At 37.3% G+C, this 19,339-nt stretch overlaps 1 protein-coding gene across 3 annotated transcripts in view; it reads left to right on the top strand.

Annotated features, from left to right (window-relative positions):
• Nucleotides 1-19,339, top strand: part of BTAF1 (B-TFIID TATA-box binding protein associated factor 1) — a 107,647-nt gene that overhangs the window by 64,369 nt on the left and 23,939 nt on the right. For 2 of the 3 annotated variants that reach the window (XM_032136873.2, XM_032136841.2), the window contains 7 exons: nucleotides 1,707-2,133; nucleotides 4,643-4,833; nucleotides 6,224-6,377; nucleotides 7,076-7,185; nucleotides 8,925-9,126; nucleotides 10,160-10,308; nucleotides 18,935-19,087. In XM_032136873.2, coding sequence (XP_031992764.1) covers nucleotides 1,707-2,133; nucleotides 4,643-4,833; nucleotides 6,224-6,377; nucleotides 7,076-7,185; nucleotides 8,925-9,126; nucleotides 10,160-10,308; nucleotides 18,935-19,087 — 1,386 coding nt within the window. The remainder of the gene's footprint in view (nucleotides 1-1,706; nucleotides 2,134-4,642; nucleotides 4,834-6,223; nucleotides 6,378-7,075; nucleotides 7,186-8,924; nucleotides 9,127-10,159; nucleotides 10,309-18,934; nucleotides 19,088-19,339) is intronic. The other variant, XM_032136857.2, reaches the window with a different exon arrangement.

The following is a 19,339-nucleotide window of genomic DNA, read 5'->3' as shown; positions in this document are numbered from 1 at the left end:
ATGCCACTGCGCTCCAGCCTGGGTGACAGAGTGAGACTCAGTCTCAAAAAAAAAGAAAGTCTCATGTTTAATCTCTTCTCTATTTCCATTATCAGAGCCCAGTCAGATCTTAATACTTTGTATCTAGGTCCTGACTCATCTCTAGGGTTCCAGGCAGCCTCTGGTCCATTTCATCCTACATGCTGTGCTATACTAGCAATGCTCTTTTTGTGCCACCCTGAACATCCCTCTCCTGCTTAAAAACATTATTTTCCTTTTCCTTGCTTTTTCATTTTTATCTTTCTTCTTTTTGTCACCTTCTTCTAAATTCTCTATCTCTTATCTCCTCATTATTTCTCAAACTTTCTCCATTCACGCCCAGTTAGCTTTCTTCTTGTGGAAGTACGCTACACTCATTCACTTCTGCTCATTCTCACTTCTGGGCCTGAGCTTCTATTTCCTTTGCCAGGAATTCCCCACCCCTAACCCTCTGTGCTCATCCAGAGTTCATCTCTTTTTCTGCATGTCGTGCTCAAGCTATTTGATAAACTTCAATTCCATGGACAGTGTCCTGTTTTCCACTCCCTACCTCACTTTGTTTGCCAAGATGTCCCTATAATCCCTGATTGGCCTATTCTTTAAAAACCAAGCATAAGTGTTATCCTCCTCTGGCAAGTCTCCCACTAATCTCTTCTTCTAAGAAGGATTAAGGAGTGCTCTGTATTCCCACAACAACTTGCACTTACCTCAGTTATATGTTACATTTTCTTAATTCTTTATTTATATCTCTCCCACATTAGTCTCTGCATTTTTTGAGCATATTAAGACATTATGTCTTATTTATCTTTTGATAAATATTGGTTGAATGATTGAATTAATTGGGGGTAACTGAGTCTTTTCCTCAGTTGACTACAGTCATTGAAAAGTGACATGAGCATAGTGGATTTAGGACAATGTTTTTAAACTTTTAGCATTGTAACCCTATTTCAAATAAATCTTATACATTGTACATTTCAAACGGGTAGTTTTTATGGTATGCAAATTATATGAATAAAGTTAAAAAAAGATGGACTGAACAGTCTTTTAATGGGGCTTGTAAAGTAGTCTGGTACAACAGTCCTATAGCCTTAGACGGCTCTTGGTAATTAAGTGAATGATAACTGTACCATTTTGTTCTGTTCTGTTTTGTTCTGTTTCTTTTTCTTCTTCCATTGCCTGGGCATTTCCACCAGAAGGGAGGTTAAAGAAAGAATGAGAATAATTCAGTTAGCAACACTTAGCCACTTAGTAAACAGCCACTCTAAGTTTTCGTGAGTTTTAGAGTTGAAAACAATATTTTTCCCAAAAAGAAGTTTGTGAGTTTTGGAATTCCTTCATGAACAGTTAGTTTATATTTGCCTGTAGCTTTCTTGTTTCACCAAAGTATTCTGTGGGTGTTAAATGTGGTTTTCCTCAAAGTCATTAGACTTATTTAAAGGTTGGGTAATTTTATTCTTCTCAAGAGAATGTCTTTCTTAAAGAATATAATGCTAATGTTAAATTTTAGTCAGATTAAAATAAAATTTAGTTGGGAAGTTTTAGACATTAGTTTACTGAGTACTAAAACAATATTACATATTGTGGAAACCAAAATTGAAACAGAAAGCTTGCTGTCTACCCTTTAGGAGCTTACAATCTATTTGGGGTTGATATGATTAATGATTTTTAATTTCTTTTTTTTTTAATAGGTCACTACTGTTTTTAATGAAGCCACATCATCTTTCGATTTAAATCCTCAAGTGTTACAACAGTTAGATAGTAAACGACAGCAGGTCCAAATGACAGTTACAGAGACCAACCAGGAGTGGCAAGTGTTGCAGTTGAGAGTGCATACTTTTGCTGCCTGTGCAGTTGTGAGCTTGCAGCAGCTTCCGGAGAAATTAAATCCTATCATAAAACCATTAATGGAGACAATTAAAAAAGAAGAGAATACACTAGTGCAAAACTATGCAGCTCAGTGCATAGCTAAACTCCTTCAGCAGTGCACAACAAGGACGCCCTGTCCCAATTCAAAAATTATTAAAAACCTCTGTAGCTCACTTTGTGTGGACCCATATCTAACTCCTTGTGTCACATGTCCAGTACCAACACAAAGTGGCCAGGAAAATTCTAAAGGTATATACCTAAACTTTTATTTGGGGTAGAGAAATAACCTTTTAAATTTGTTTTTGTTTACTTATGGGTATAATTTAAGCACAAATCCAGTTCATGTTAGTGTTTTTTCCCGTTCTGAGAGAAAAGGCTTGATTATAACAAAACTCTTTGTTACATGAATTTGCACATATTCCTTATCAGTCACAACCCTTTAAGTTCAAAAAAGCCATTCATGGAAGATCTGATAGCTGATATAAGGTGACTGAAATCTGTAAGACAGTTGTTCACCCTTACCTTTGCCTTCAAAACCATCATTATATGGTTTACTGTATCAAGCTAGAAAAGGTAATTGTATCAAATGTTATTTAATTAATTTTTTTTCCTTAACCAAAGGAGCAACCCTATTGACTGAAAAAGTCATTATCAAATCTCTCGTTTCCCTAATTTAGTGCATGTATTATGAGATTAGTGAATTTTTAGTATTTTTAGTAAATAATACTTAACCAACTTTTTTGTTTTCACGTGGAGAATTTATATAGAAATGAGAACTGCCCTCTGTAGGCAGGTCTTAAAGACCAATGTTTTCTTCATATGACTCAGTCCTGTGTTCTTTTTGTATGTGTGATTGTTAACAAGATTTTGGGAAAACAAATTATTTGAAATGTAGTAGACTTACAGCTTTGGTGCAGCATAGATCTTGAAAAATATGTGAATGAACTAGAAGAAGAAAGGTGGACATTTTGAATATTAACATCTTAAAAATACAGTGGGGTCATTTTCCCCCCTCTTACTCCCCTGGTCCATTGCTATGTAAGGCAGCATTATTTTGCAGTGACCAATTTTTTTTTTGAATTCATGGTGACTCTGGACATTTCTTTTAGAGAGAACTTGCTTGAGATATTTTTGTTTCTTGTTATGCTTAGGCACAATAATTTTTTAAAAAGTAATAGGCCAGGCTGGGCACGGCGGCTCACGCCTGTAATCCCAGCACTTTGGGAGGCCGAGGTGGGCAGATCACCTGAGGTCGGGAGTTCAAGACCAGTCTGACCAAAATGGAGAAATCCCATCTCAACTAAAAATATAAAATTAGCCGGGCATGGTGGTGCATGCCTGTATCCCAGCTACTCGGGAGGCTGAGGCAGGAGAATGGCCTCAACCTGGGAGGCGGAGTTTGCAGTGAGTTGAGATCGTGCCATTGCATTCCAGCCTGGGCAACAAGAGTAAAACTCCGTCTCAAAAAAAAAAAAATTAATTAATTAATTAATTAATAGGCCAGGGACCAGGCAGTGGCTCATGCATGTAATCCCAGCACTTTAGGAGGTCGAGGTGAGCAAATAACTTGAGGCCAGGAGTTCGAGACCAGGCTGGCCAACATGGTGAAACCCCATCTCTACTAAAAAAATATATAAAAATTAGGCCGGGCGCGGTGGCTCACGCCTGTAATCCCAGCACTTTGGGAGGCCGAGGCGGGTGGATCACGAGGTCAGAAATTCAAGGCCATCCTGACTAGCACGGTGAAACCCTGTCTCTACTAAAAATACAAAAAATCAGCCAGGCGTGGTGGCAGGCGCCTGTAGTCCCAGCTGCTCAGGAGGCTGAAGCAGGAGAATGGCGTGAACCTGGGAGGCTGAGCTTGCAGTGAGCCGAGATCGCACCACTGCACTCCAGCCTGGGCGACAGGGCGAGACTCCATCTCAAAAAAATATATAAATATAAATATAAGTATAAATATAAATATATATATATATATATATATATATGGATGTGGTGGCGTGCATCTGTAATCCTAGCTACTCAGGAGGCTGAGGCATGAGAGTCCCTTGAACCTGGGAAGCGGAGGTTATAGTGAGCCAAGATTGCACCACTGCACCCCAGCCTAGGTGACAGAGTGAGACTCCATCTCAAAAATAACAACAAAAAATTAATAGGCTGGGCATGGTGGCTCATGCCTATAATCCCAACATTTTGGGAGGCCAAGGTGGGCAGATGGAATGAGCTCAGGAGTTTGAGACCAGCCTGGGCAACATGGTGAAACCCTGTCTCTTCAAAAAAATATAAAAATTAGCTGGGTGTGGTGATGTGTGCCTGTAGTCCTAGCTCCTCAGGAGGCTGAGGTGGGAGGATTGGATCACCTGAGCCCAGGAGGTGGAGGTTGCAGTGAGCTGAGACTGTGGTACTGCATTCCAGCCTGGGCAACAGAGCAAGACCCTGTCTCAGAAAAAAAAATTATATATATATGTGTGTATATATACACACACATACACACACACACATTAACTGAAGTCACAATAATTTTTTCATGTGCTGTTTCTCATTGTTCAGATGGCTCTGCAACCTGGATTGTATTAGGTATAAATCCTATGCAAATAGACTTTTATTGCAGTTTCATTGGCTAAGGAAAATGTCATTGGCCTATAAAAGTTGAGGCCTAAAAGACATAGTTTAAAAATGTTTTATCTCTTATGGAGCCGAAAACATTTGGTATCACCAATATTATGATTAAAAGGTTATTTAACTTTTTTCTTATTAGGATCCACCTCAGAAAAAGATGGAATGCACCACACTGTCACCAAGCACAGAGGTATAATTACACTCTACAGGCACCAGAAAGCTGCCTTTGCTATCACAAGTAGGCGAGGTCCTACCCCCAAAGCAGTAAAAGCTCAAATAGCAGATCTTCCTGCAGGAAGTAGTGGAAATATTCTTGTTGAACTTGATGAGGTAAATAGTTTTTTTTTTGAATGCTTTGATTTTTAAATAAATATCTGGCTTACAAATTAAGAACTAAGTTGTATTAGCTTCCAAAACTGTTAAAGAACTGGGATTAATTTTTGGAGTACTCCAACAATATGATCCAGAAAAATGGCAAACTTCAAATTTCTCATGTCTCTTGTAATTTTTACCAGCTTGACTTTATCTTCCTAGGCAAGACAGCCTTGTAAACTAATTCAGTCCTATAGCAGTGAGTGTAGAGAAGGTGTTCAATAATAGTGAAAGCTAACTTTTCTTTGTCCTTTCAATGCACAAATATCATATAATTGCTACCCACCTGACTTTTTAGTCAATTTGATATTTATTAAATGCTTAGTATGAGGTAGGGTTCTAAATTTATTTTTCATATGAACAGCCAGTTATCCCACTATTGAATCCTTTCCTCTCTGATTTATAATGGCACCTCTGTTATATATCATGCTTCATATGTGTGAGGGTCTGTTCAGGCTTTCCATTATCTCCCATTGGTCCACCTATTACACTGTACAGTCTTAACAACCAGTGGTTTTTAAAAAGTGTTTTGTTTTTAAAATCTCACAGTCACATTATTAGCAATAGAATGAATGAATGCTCTAGTTAGTTCTTTGGAATGCAAGGCTTAGGAATTTACCTCGGTTCAGCAGTAAACCATCAATATTAAAAGACATGTTTCTGTAAAATACAGACCCTTTTTAAGTTTCTTTTTAAAGTCAACAGCTTATTACCTATATTTCCCTTAAAACATTCTGTAAAGTCTTTTTCATTGACAATATTTCCCTATAATAATTGTAATAAAAATTTTACTGTGATTTTGATATTTATATCTCTATAGTTTGCATAGTTATTCCTCCAATTAAACGTAATTTTAAAAATATGTATTAATATCTTTTTGGGGGGACAGATTTATGGGCTGTAATTACTGCTGAATAAGAATTATTAATCTTGGGGTTAGCTTAAACAGATGATCTTGTTCTATCCTTTAAGTGAATATAAATAAGGACACATCATTTCATCTATCTTCTCTCTAGCTGACAAGTTTCTTTGGGGTAGAGAGAAGGAGGAAAAAAAATGTCACTTAGGACTATCTCTAGAAACAGCACATATCCTTCTGTTCCTTATCCTCAACCCCAAAAAAGTGTTTTACTTTGGACACAAAAATCTAGTTAGGTGTTGTAGGCCCCTGTAAATTTAATTATTGGGAAATGTTTATAATTGAGACAAATATGTCTGATAATTGCTTACTTGGTTAATGATAACATTATGAATTCTTAGATGGTGACTTTTAAATTCTCTTGTTAAAATTTTAAATGTATTATGATTTTTTCTGAAATTCTGTTTTTATCTAACATTTAATTTTAAGGCCCAGAAGCCTTACCTGGTACAACGGAGAGGAGCTGAATTTGCTTTGACAACTATAGTAAAGCATTTTGGTGGTGAAATGGCAGTGAAGTTGCCACATCTCTGGGATGCTATGGTTGGCCCATTGAGGAATACAATCAACATAAATAATTTTGGTATACACATATTTTTATGAGTCCAGTTTTTAACAAATTTTAATGTCTATTAATTAAATATATCCTTATAAAATAAAAATGCCTCTATGCCTCTACCTGTTTATTCCAGACCAGCTGGTAAGTTTTAAAATGGAAACTTGGTTTAAAAAAAAATACATTTATTTTAAAAAAGAGATATTTGGGTTGGGCGCGGTGGCTCATGCCTATAATCCCAGCACTTTGGGAGGCCCAGGTGGGTGGATCACTTGAGGTCAGGAGTTTGAGACCAACCTGGCCAACATGGCAAAACCCCGTCTCTAGTAAAAATACAAAAATTAGCTGGGCGTGGTGGCACACTCCTGTAGTCCCAGCTACTCTGGAGGCTGAGGCAGGAGGATTGCTTGAACCCTGGGGGTGGAGGTTGCAGTAAGCCGAGATTATGCCACTGCACTGCAGTCTGGATGACAGAGTGAGACTGTGTCTCAAAAAAAAAAAAAATTGTTTTTAAAGGGATACTTGAAATGGATCACTATGTTTAAGTTCTTTGGTTGCTCTACATGTAATACCCCAGCACTTAAATTAAGGTCATGGCATTTAATTTTAACACTAAAAAGCAAAATTGACTCTCCTATGCTAGCTGAAAAAGTGCTAAAAGTTTTTGTGTGCTCTAGATTTTGAAAAATTATTTGCCAGATAATACAGACAATATATTTTAACAGATGGAAAATCCCTCCTGGAAAAGGGAGATATCCCTGCTCAAGAATTGGTGAATTCTCTGCAAGTTTTTGAAACAGCAGCAGCTTCAATGGATTCTGAGCTTCATCCCTTGGTAACTAACTAATGCAAGTGTAATATTTCTTCAGATAAAACAAGTGGTCTTATTAAAAAGTCTTAAGGTTTGAAAGGTGCAACTTTGATGTCATCCTTAGTAATTGCATTTTTCTTTGCTGCGGTATAACTAGATTCCTCGTTTACTAACAGTGCAACTCTTGTGGGCTTTGATGTAGACCTGGCTGCTTGAATTTGATAGAAAACTCAACCTGGAAGCTTAGAATGTGGGGGCATTGAGGAAAGGACTCTAATGGCACAGGAGCCAGATGTAAATAGGAAAGAAAACTGCAGCCCTGTTCATCCAGATGATCCTAATAATACAGCTCAAAGAAAGGAAGAGCATGCATAATGAAATCTGTTTCCTAGATAAATATAAAGGTGAAAGGAGTCACCTGCCTAAGGTGAAGCTGGTCAGTGGCAAAGATAGAACACTGGTTTAGGATATTTTTTTTTTAACTATTAAAATGTTGCTTACAAAAGAATTAGGACAGAGGGAGGAGGAAAATAGAGAATTATTTGGTTTTTTTCATAAGAGAATATTATTCTTTTCATATCTCTGCAATAGGAAGCTCTCTGCAATTTACCCCATTTTGAAGGGTATTAGCCCAGTTCTCTATTGTTATTTAACACAAAAGGGAGAATCTATGAGAGGGTGGAGAAGAATGGATTTTTTTTTTATACATAGTAATAAAGTATGTCCTTTTACTTGTTAAAAGTTTTGCTGATTTACTATTAGTAAAGAAAAGTAGGCCGGGTGTGGTGGCTCACGCCTGTAATCCCAGCACTTTGGGAGGCCGAGGTGGGCAAATCACGAAGTCAGGAGTTCAAGACCAGCCTGGCCAATATGGTGAAACCCCCATCTCTACTAAAAATACAAAAATTAGCCAGGTGTGGTGGGACATGCCTGTAGTCCCAGCTACTCGGGAGGCTGAGGCAGGAGAATCACTGGAACCCGGGAGGCAGAGGTTGCAGTGAGTCAAGATCGCACCACTGCACTCCAGCCTAGGCGACAAAGTGAGACTCAGTCTCAAAAAAAAAAAAAAAAAAGAAAAAAAAAAAGAAAAGTAGAGTCCATCTGTATGCTCTTAACCTCCGTAATTAGCAACATGCATTTAGCTGAACTGTAAGGCTCATCAAACTGTTGAACAGATACCTGGCTCTCATCAGCATTAATTCTGGTGTTCCTTGTAGCAGACATTTAATAATAAGGTGCTATTGTGATGCTGTTGTGGTTATAACACCTATGGTAAGCCAGGAAGCTACAGTGGAAGATACCTACTAAAGTATGGTGCTAGAATAAAATCAGGAACACTCAAGCCGCTGAATAAAAATTATGTACCTAAACCTAAATTAGTGCTACCAAATTTGGAGGGGGCTGGTGATGTGTGCTGCTGTTTTCCAGCTTCAGTAGGAGAATCTTGCCAAGTACTTTTTGGTTTGTTTCCTGTTAATTTTGGAAAGAATTGAGTGTTCCTGTATGCCTAAGAGAGGATATGAGCAGAGGAGAGGTTCTATACCTTTTTTTCCCTTCTTTTTGAAGGAGTTGTAATACATTAGTTTGGATTTGGATTAGTTTTCTACTGAGAATGTTTTGGCAGTAATGTTTTGAAGTATTTGGAGATATTTTTAGAGTCACTTAGAATATTGAAAACTTCCCTGAGTATGGGCTATTATAGTTACATATTAAACAGTATTTCCTAATAAGAATTCTAATTGCCATTAACTTTTTGTTTTTAGTTGGTCCAGCATTTGCCACATCTTTATATGTGCCTTCAATACCCCAGTACTGCAGTGAGGCACATGGCTGCTCGTTGTGTCGGTGTCATGAGCAAAATAGCTACCATGGAAACAATGAATATTTTTTTGGAGAAGGTTCTTCCGTGGCTGGGAGCAATTGATGACAGTGTCAAACAAGAGGGTGCAATTGAAGCACTTGCCTGTATCCTTTTTTATTTCACAAACTGTTCAGGAATTATATTCATTTCGCTTAAGGATAATTAAAATGAAATTGATGTATTCTAATATGCACATAAATAACCTGCCTTGTTCCAAAAAATACCTATTCTTTTTACATCTTATTTTGAAATATTTTTGTATTTTATTACAAATGTGTTACAAATGGATTTGCATTTTATGATAAAAATTTTCATGTGGAAAGTTTGGAAAATTGCTATTAATTTTAAAACATCTTTTTAATAGGCAAAATAGTTTTATGTACTTTATGAACTGTATGTCTAGTAAGTGCTTTATTTGTTTATAATCAGTGTCTTATTAATCAGGTATTCTATAGGTAGTCCCTATGTTATAAACATTTTATGTTTTTAAAGTTTGTTCATTACTTGGGTTTACAAATGACCAAATTATACTAGATAATTAGAAATATACAGGCAAGCCCTTTGCTAAGGGTATAGCAGCAGCTAACATTCTTTAACTCAAAGTATCTGAAAGATATTTCACAGAGCACAAAAGATGGATGAAGATCAAATCAGTAGAAACTCTGGTTCAAAAATACTGAAGATTACAGGAGAACTGCGCTTACTAGGCTCACTATATCCTGCTGGTGATTGTCAAGATCCTGGCGGGAAATTTGGAATTAATCTTTGAGTGACACTCAGTTGTATTCCTTTACTTACAATGTGACTTATTTTATTTTGATATTGGAATTCCAGACGCTTGTAGCAATTTCTCTATGAAAAAAATCTTATTAGTAAAGCTTCCTTCGGCCTTCCTCAGAAGAAAAACATAATTTTATATTCCTAATCATGAGAAAGTTACATAATATTTTCCAAGGAGCAACAAAATGGGCAGATACTGTTATAATTGAATCATAGGCCTAGAGGATCAGTCTCTTCCCTCATAATGCAGATGAGAAAAATGATGAGCCTTTTAAAAAGTTAAAATCTTGGTATCAATTTGTTTGTGAAAACATCTGTCTTGGAACCATTTCAGAATTTCCTTAATCACTTACTCAGGTGTAATGGAACAACTAGATGTTGGTATTGTTCCATATATTGTCCTTTTAGTTGTTCCTGTATTGGGAAGAATGAGTGATCAGACAGACAGTGTGAGATTCATGGCCACACAGTGCTTTGCAACGCTAATTAGACTCATGCCACTTGAGGTAAGTCAAAGATACTTGCTTTATAGACATAATGTTTTCTATAACTTGATCCATAATAATTGTAACCCTTTTTAGGGCCAGGTACAAAGGCTCATGCCTGTAATCCCAGCACTTTGTGAGGCTGAGGTGGGTGGATCATCTGAGGTCAGGAGTTTGAGACCAACATGGGTGAAACCCTGTCTCTACTAAAAAAATACAAAAACAAAACAAAACAAAACAAAAACCAATTAGTTGGGCATGGTGGTGTGTGCCTGTAGTCTCAGCTACTCAGGACGCTGAGGCACAAGAATTGCTGGAACCTGGAGGCAGAAGTTGCAGTGAGCCGAGATCATGCCACTGCACTGTATCCTGGGTGACAGCAAGACTCCATCTCAAAAAAAAAGAAAAGAAAAGAAAAGTAACACTTGTTAAAGAACATGTCAGGCTAAAAAAAGAAGGCATTATTTCAAAAATGTTTATATTACAGTAATTAAGATTTTTAGGCTTTTAATTGGTACTTTTTTTCTTTAACACACAGAGTTTTAATTTAAGTAAAACAAGAAATCAGACACTGTAATTCCTAAAAAAAATTTACTAATAATTTTCTAGAAATAGAATTGTTCCTAAGTTTTTCTGGTAACATCTAGGTGTAGACTGTGGGCTAAAGTTTAGGCAAAAGATAAATTTGAAGGCCGGGCGCGGTGGCTCACACTTGTAATCCCAGCACTTTGGGAGGCCGAGGCGGGCGGATCACGAGGTCAGGAGATCGAGACCACGGTGAAACCCCGTCTCTACTAAAAAAATACAAAAAAAAAAAAAAAATTAGCCGGGCGTGGTGACGGGCGCCTGTAGTCCCAGCTACTCGGAGAGGCTGAGGCAGGAGAATGGCATGAACCTGGGAGGCGGAGCTTGCAGTGAGCCGAGATTGCGCCACTGCACTCCAGCCTGGGCGACAGAGCGAGACTCCGTCTCAAAAAAAAAAAAAAAAAAAGATAAATTTGAGAGATGGTAATTAAGACTGTAAAAAGCAAATGAGGTCTCTGTGGCAGTATGAAAAAGAAGACCAGAAGGATCATGTTGGAGTATTTTGGAGTACATTCATGGGGGCACAAATAATGTGTGACCAGTGCAGGAAACTGAAGTGGCTTGAAACACAGAAAGAGCCAGGATTAATTCAGGAAATAGTAGGTATGGCATGTCATCCATGTTGTAACATTTATAAGTACTTCCTTTTTATTGCTGAATAGTATTCCATTGTATGGACATACCACATTTTGTTTATCCTGTCACCAGTTGATGGATATTTGGATTGTTACCAGCTTTTATTAATAGTTATTATGGGCTGGGTGAGGTGGCTCATGCCTGTAATCCCAGCACTTTGGGAGGCCACAGTGGGTGGATCACTTGAGGTCAGGAGTTCGAGATTAGCCTGACCAACTGAAAATACAAAATGGTGAAACCTCGTCTCTACTAAAAATACAAAAATTCGTGGAGCGTGGTGGCACGCACCTGTAATCCCAGCTACTCAGGAGGCTGAGGCAGGAGAATCGCTTGAACCTGGGAGACAGAGGTTGCAGTGAGCCAAGATGGTGCCACTGCACTCCAGCCTGGATGACAAAGTGAGACTTCCTTTCAAAAAAAAAGAAAAATTAAGTTATTATGAATAATGCTACTCTGCATTTATAAGTCTTTGCGTGGTTGTGTGTTTTTATTTCTTTTGAGTAAATAAGAATGAAATGCTGGGACATATGGTAAGTTTGTTTAATTTTTTTTTATAAAACTACCTTATTGTTTTCCAAAGTAACTGTATCATTTGACATTCCTACCAGCAAAATAATGAGTTATAAATAGGATAGCCTCTTTGAAAAACAGTTTGGTTATATCTGGTAAAATTGAAGATAGCTAGCCTAATGACCTGAAAAATTCATCCTACATATATACCTAGAGAATTCAACACATTTTCAAGAATTTTTTTTTTTTTTTTTTTTGAGACAGAGTTTTGCTCTTGTTGCAACCAGGCTGAAGTGCAATGGTGCGACCTCCACTCACTGCAACCTCCGCCTCCCGGGTTCAAGCAATTCTCCTGCCTCAGCCTCCCTAGTAGCTGGGATTACAGGCATGCGCCACCACACCCTGCTAATTTTGTATTTTTAGTAGAGACGGGGTTTATCCTTGTTGATCAGGCTGGTCTAAACTCTCAACCTCGGGATCCTCCCGCCTCAGCCTCCCAAGGTGCTGGGATTACAGACGTGAGCCACCACACCTGGTGAAGAATATAACATCATTTATAGTAGTCTAAAACTGAAAATCAATAGAAACAGTTCCTGAAGAGACCCAGGTAATAGACAAGGACATTAAAATGTACTCCAAGGCTGAGTGCAGTGGCTCACCTCTGTAACATCAGCACTTTGGGACGCCAAGGCAGGTGGATCCCTTGAGCTTAGGAATTTGAAACCACCCTGGACAACATGGTGAAACCCTGTCTCAAAAAAAAAAAAAAAAATTTATATGTGTATGTATACACATGCACATACACACACACACACTCCATATATTCCAGGTACAGGAGGAAAGCATGAGTGTGATGAAGAGCACAATGAAAAATATAAGAATGACCCAAATTGAACTTCTAGAGATGAAAAATGCAGTTATAAATAAAAACACACTGGATTGCATTAATAGGTTAGACACTGTGGAAGAAAATATTAGTGAATTTGAAGATACATAGTAATAGAAACAAGAATGATGTCGTGTAAGTTCATTCCTCACTCCTGTTCTTCTTTATTTTGATTCTGTTAAGTCTTCATAGAAAAAATCGTCTACTTTTCTGAAATGCATGTTGTCAAAGAATCTTGGAATATCAACCAGTGATTTTTATAGAGGTTCTAATTCCCTGCACTGTTAGTAACTTTTGCTGATTTTTATGGACATTGGAGTGAGAAAGACACTCACAAGAGGGGTTGCTGGCACTGAACCAATATTTGTAACACTTGGGTTTAGGGTTTCGTTGTTAGGGAATGGACCTAGTTATATGGCCCTATGTCTTGTCATTTCTTAAAATTTCCATGAGGATAAATATATGAAGATTTTGGTATTTGTAAAGCATTGTGCAGAAAGACTTTATTTTAATGATTATCATTATGTTATTAGATGTTCTAAAATGTTAGTTTTTCTCTTAGTAGATAAAGTTAATTCCAAAACCTTTGAAAATAGACTCAATCTACATACCTCACTGCCCTGATGCTATTTTTAGTGTTGTGTGGAATATATATTTTAATTAGATTTAATTGAAATTCCGTTTCCAGGATTTTAAATTTCTTAAGTTGAGAGACATCATAGGGCAGTAGTTCTCAAATTTTTTGGTCTCATGACTTTTTTAGTCTTTCGTTTTTTATTAATACAAAAAATGTGGCCGAGCATGGTGGCTCACGCCTGTAATTCCAGCACTTTGGGAGGCCGAGGCGGGCGGATCATGAGGTCAGGAGTTCGAGACCAGCCTGACCAACTGGTGAAACCCCCATCTCTACTAAAAATACAAAAGTTAGCTGGGTGTGGTGGCATGCACCTGTGATCCTAGCTACTCAGGAGGCTGAGGCAGGAGAATTGCTTGAACCTGGGAGGTGGAGGTTGCAGTGAGCTGAGATGGGGCCACTGCACTCCAGCTTGGGTGACAGAGTGAGACTCCGTCTCAAAAAAAAAAAAAAAAAGTTACGGCATCCAACGTGATGTTTTGAAATGTATCAGACCAATTAACATATCTTAGTTCATACAGTCATCATTTTTTGTGGTGAAAACCCATTTAATTAAGTTTTAATCTTTTAGCAGTTTTCAAGTGTACATTATCATTAACTGTAGTCACCATGCTGTACAGATCTACGGAATGTATTCATTCTACATAAACTTTGTACCCTTTAACCAACATCTATCCATTTCCCCTCAGTCCTCTCCCTTCCACCCACTAAGCACCTAGCAACCACTATTCTACTCTGCTTCCATGAGTTTGACATTTTAGATTTCCACATATAAGTGAGATCACATATTTGTCTTACTGTGCCTGGCTTGTTTCCTTTAGCATAATGTCATCCAGGTTTATTCATGTTGTCACAAATGACAAAATTTCCTTCTTAGAGGCTGAATAGTATCCAATTATATATAGATACACTACAGTTTCTTTATCCATTCATCACATAGACGAACACTTGGGTTGATTCCAAATCTCAGCTGTTGTGAATAATGCTGCAATGAACACAGAAGTACAGCTGTCTCTTCAGTGTACTGATTTCATTTCCTTTGGATGTATAACCAAAAGTGGGATTGCTAGATTATATGGTAGTTTTATTTTTAATTTTTTGAGTAACATCCATACTGTTTTCCATAATGTTGTACTAATTTACATTCCCACCAACAATACGCAAGGGTTCCCATTTCTCCACATCTTCCTCCGCACGTTTTGTCTTTTTAATAATAGCTGTTCTAACAGTTGTGAGGTAATATCTCATACCAGTTTTAATTTGCATTTCCCTGATGATGTTGAGCATTTTTTCATTTATCTGTCGGCCATTTGTATTTTTTTTTAAGAAATATCTATTCAGGTCCTCTGCCCATTTTTACATCTTATTTTCTTTTGTTGAGTTGAGTTCCTTTTATGTTTTAGATACTAACCTCTTATCAAGATTTATGATTCGCAAATAATTTTTCCCATTCTGTTGGTTGTCTCTTCAGTCTGTTGATTGTCTCCTGTGCTACGCAGAAAGCATTTTAGTTTGATGCAGTCCCATTTGTCTATATATGTTGAGTATCCTTTATCTGAAATGCTTGTGACTAAGAGGTATTTAAGATTTCAGATTTTTGAATGTTTGCATTATACTTACCAGTTGAGCATCCCTAATCTGAAAATCTGAAATCTGAAATGCACCAATGAGCATTTCCTTCATTTGTCATGCTGGCAATAACAATGTTTTAGATATTTGGATTTGGGATGCTCAACCTATGTTTTGATTTTGGGTTTTTGTTTTTGAGACAAGGTCTCACTCTGTTGCCCAGGCTGGAGTGCAGTTGTATGATCATGGCTCACTGCAGCCTCAACCTCCTGGGCTCAAGTGATCATTCCACCCCAGCCTCCCAAGTAGCTGTGACTATAGGTGTGTGCCACCATGCCCAGCTAACTTTATTTTGTGTAGAGATGGGATCTCCCTCTGTTTGCCCCAGGCTGGTCTTAAACTCCTGGGCTCAAGCAGTTCTCCTGCCTCAATCTCCCAAAGTGCTGGGATTACAGGGATGAACCACCATGACTGGCCTGTATTTTGATTTTGTTTCCTGTGCTTTTGGAGTCATATCCAAAAAATTTGCCCAGACCAGTGTCAAAAAGGCTTTTTTCTTACTTTTTTCCAGTAATTTTATAGTTTCCAGTCTTAAATTTAATTTTTTGATCAATTGTGACCTGAGTTTTGTACTTGGTGTAAGATACAAAGGTCCAGTTTCATTCTTCTGCATGTGAATATCCAGTTTTCCCAACATCATTTATTGAAGAGGCTGTCCTTTCCGCTTGTGTGTTCTTTTGTCAAAGATTAACTGTAAATGCATATATTTATTTCTAGGCTCTCTAGCGTGTTCCATTGGTCTTTGTCTGTTTTTATGCCAAGATTATTACTGTTTTGATTACTATAGATTCGTAGTATATTTTGAAATCAGGTAGTGTGATCCCTCCAGCTTTGTTCCTTTTGCTCAAGATTGCTTTGGCTATCTGGGGTTTTTGTGGTTCCACATGAGTTTTTTTTGTTTGTTTGTTTTTATAGAAAGCTTATTCGGAGGGATAATAGAGAACCATATGAGTTTTAGGATTGCTTTTTCTATTTCTGTAAAAAATGCCACTGGAATTTTGGGGATTAGGGATCCTCAATGCAATTTAGGGATTGCATCACATCTATAGATTGTTTTGGGTAATATGGACTCTTTAATAATATTAGTTCTTCCAGTCCAAGAACATTTATTTTCCATATTTATGTCCATTTATTTGTGTCCCCAGCAGTTTTTCATTAATGTTCTATAGCTTTCAGTGTATAGATCTTTCACCTCCTTAAATTTATTCCTATTTTATTTTTTTGTTGCTATTGTAAATGGGATTGTTTTCTTGATTTCTTTTTTCAGATAGATTGTTGTGTCAGGACCTTGTTACACTCTTAAAAATTGAAGACACCAAAGAGCTGTTGTTTATTATATTTTCTATAATAGATACTAAAACTGGGAAATTTTTAAATAATTCATTTAAATAACCTACATGTTAACATAATTAACTTTTTTGATGAAAAATAACTTCTAAAACAATGTGTTAGTGAGAAGAGTGACATTGTTTTATACTATTGCAGATCTTTTTTATGTCTGGTTTATGTTTTTGTTTTTTGGGGTTTTTTTTTCCCCTTGAAACAGGGTTTCACTCTGTCACCCAGGCTGGAGTACAGCAGCACAGTCACAGCTCACTGCAGCCTCAGCCTCTCCTGGACTGAAGTGACCCTCCTGCCTTAACCTCCCAAGAAGCTGGGACTACAGTCCCTTCTCACCACACCTGGCTATTTTTTTTTTAATTTTTTGTAGAGATGGGGTCTTGCTCTGTTACCCAGGCCGGTCTCAAACTCCTGGGCTCAATCCTCCACCACACCCGGCCAGTATTTCTGGTTTAATGGTAGATAGCTGGATTCTCATGTTTGCTTGGCCATTCAGTCTGTTGCAATATGTTGTTTTGGCTCAGGGATATATAAAGGAAGTCCAGCCTCACAGAGATAGTTAGAAAAGGGAGCAATATTTTGACAGCCTTCTCAAATAATTGCGGATATTATTTTATCTGATTGCATACCAGAACTTAAAAAGAGAAAGTTTGTTAAGTGTTATGTGCAATATAGAATCTAAATCCTATCAATGAATGTTTCATACTCTCTTACATTGAAATTCATTGGTTTGTCTTACACTTTTGTGATCATGGTATCTCCCCTGCCAGATAAGTATGTCTTATACTTTTGAATGGATCTTTTATTACCCATACATGTTTTGTAACATTATGCATCAGTCATTTGGAAAATACTCATTCATTGAGTTATGTAAATCTTCCACAGGTGGACACAGTTTATTATATAATATTTTAAAAATCATGTTTATTATCAACAGCAGAAAATTGTTTTTATTGGAAACTGTCAACTTCTCTTGAAAATATGAATTTTATCAGTGACAACAAGTTAATGTCAGTTGTTTTCCTTGAAGTGACAGGTTCATTTTTGAGAAAATGTCAGCCAAATACCAAAGTCAGAATACTCATACTTTATCAGTCCTTTCAAGTAAAATGTTGTTCCATTAAAAAATGGCTATGTTAATATACTTTCTTTCTCCTGGGCACAGTTTGTCTAAAGAAAAGTAATAATTATTTTCTGGTGTTTCCAAGTTTCATACCCATAAATCTTTATTTTAAGAATATGAAACATCAACCACCAACAAAACATACAATTGAGTACATCCAGGATGGATATATAATATAAACACTACTATGTTTGTCAAGGAAATTCTTGGAGTATTAAAGACTTCATATTTGGATTTTTTTTTTAAATGGCTAGTCAGCTCCTCAATAGATTGTACTTTACTAAGCAGCAGAATTCAGTTTTTTTCTCACAGAATGTTAAAAAAGACATGCATTAAAGGGTTGAGATTTATTAAAATCGATCATTTTTACTGCTTTATCAAGGTATTTTTTGTCTTTTTTTTATTATTTTTTTTGAGATGGAGTCTCACTGTGTCACCCAGGCTGGAGTGCTGTGGCACAATCTCAACTCACTGCAATGTCTACCACCCGGGTTCAAGCGATTCTCCTGCCAGTCTGGGGTAGCTGGGACTACAGGTGCACACCACCACGGCCAGCTAATTTTTGTATTTTTAGTAGAGAGACAGGGTTTCAGCATGTTGGCCAGGCTGGTCTCGAACTCCTGACCTCAAGTGAGCTGCCTGCCTCGGCCTGCCGCAATGCTGGGGCTGGGATTACTGGTGTGAGCCACCACGCCTGGCTTATCAAGGACATTTTTAAGTAATACTGGCTATTTGAAAAAATGCTAATGTATGGTTCTAAGAAACATGACTACTAGCACATTTTGGTACCATTGCCTTGATTCTTTCTGAGGTACAGGCAGTTTTCTCCATTGTAACTTTTGCAACATCCACGCAAATATCAACACGGTGATTAAAAGCAAATAATGTTTTTCTTTTATTATGAAATAGTTGAAAAGGTCTTAGAGATCCATAGGGGTCGCACAGACCACATTTTGAGAACTAATACCCTAGGGTATCAGAACACTAAAATTGAGAAGTGCCAGTAATAATAGCATTTAATTCAAAAGAAACTATGCAACCTTATATGCCTCTTTATCAAATAATGCATAGTGTGGGAAAATGAAGTTGTAGATTGTGGTCTTTCAGATACTCCATATGTATTTACTAGTAATCTAATTGTAGCACCTTTAATGCTTGTCAGTTTCTTTAACCTCATGTGTCTTCAAGTCTTTGTACGATTTTCAGAATTCTTTTTTCTGTGTTTGTTTTGTTGTGTTTATTTGATCTAAGAATGAAAACTGTGAGTACGTAGTTTTTAATAACTTAAAAAAAATCATTTTAGGCAGGCATTCCAGACCCTCCAAACATGTCAGCAGAATTAATCCAATTGAAAGCCAAGGAGCGACACTTTTTGGAGCAATTGTTAGATGGGAAAAAATTGGAAAATTATAAAATTCCAGTACCAATCAATGCTGAACTCAGAAAATATCAGCAGGTAAGTTTTATACAATAGTGAGTTTTCCTTTCAAATGAAACTTGAAGCCTTGTAGGTTTAGGTGGGGGCTTTTGTTTGTTTTTTGAGACAGAGTCTTGCTCTGTTGCCCAGGCTGGGGTGCAATGGCAGAATCATGGTTCACTTTAGCCTCAAACTCCTGGACTCAGGCCATCTTCCCACCTCAGCCTCCCAAGTAGCTGGGACTATACATGTGCGCCACTATGGCCAGCGATTTTTTTATTATTTTTATTT

This window comes from Hylobates moloch, unplaced genomic scaffold (genome assembly GCF_009828535.3).
Source record: "Hylobates moloch isolate HMO894 unplaced genomic scaffold, HMol_V3 SCAFFOLD_3, whole genome shotgun sequence".
In the NCBI taxonomy this organism is placed as follows: domain Eukaryota; kingdom Metazoa; phylum Chordata; class Mammalia; order Primates; family Hylobatidae; genus Hylobates; species Hylobates moloch.
This window is presented reverse-complemented; position numbering and strand designations above follow the sequence as displayed.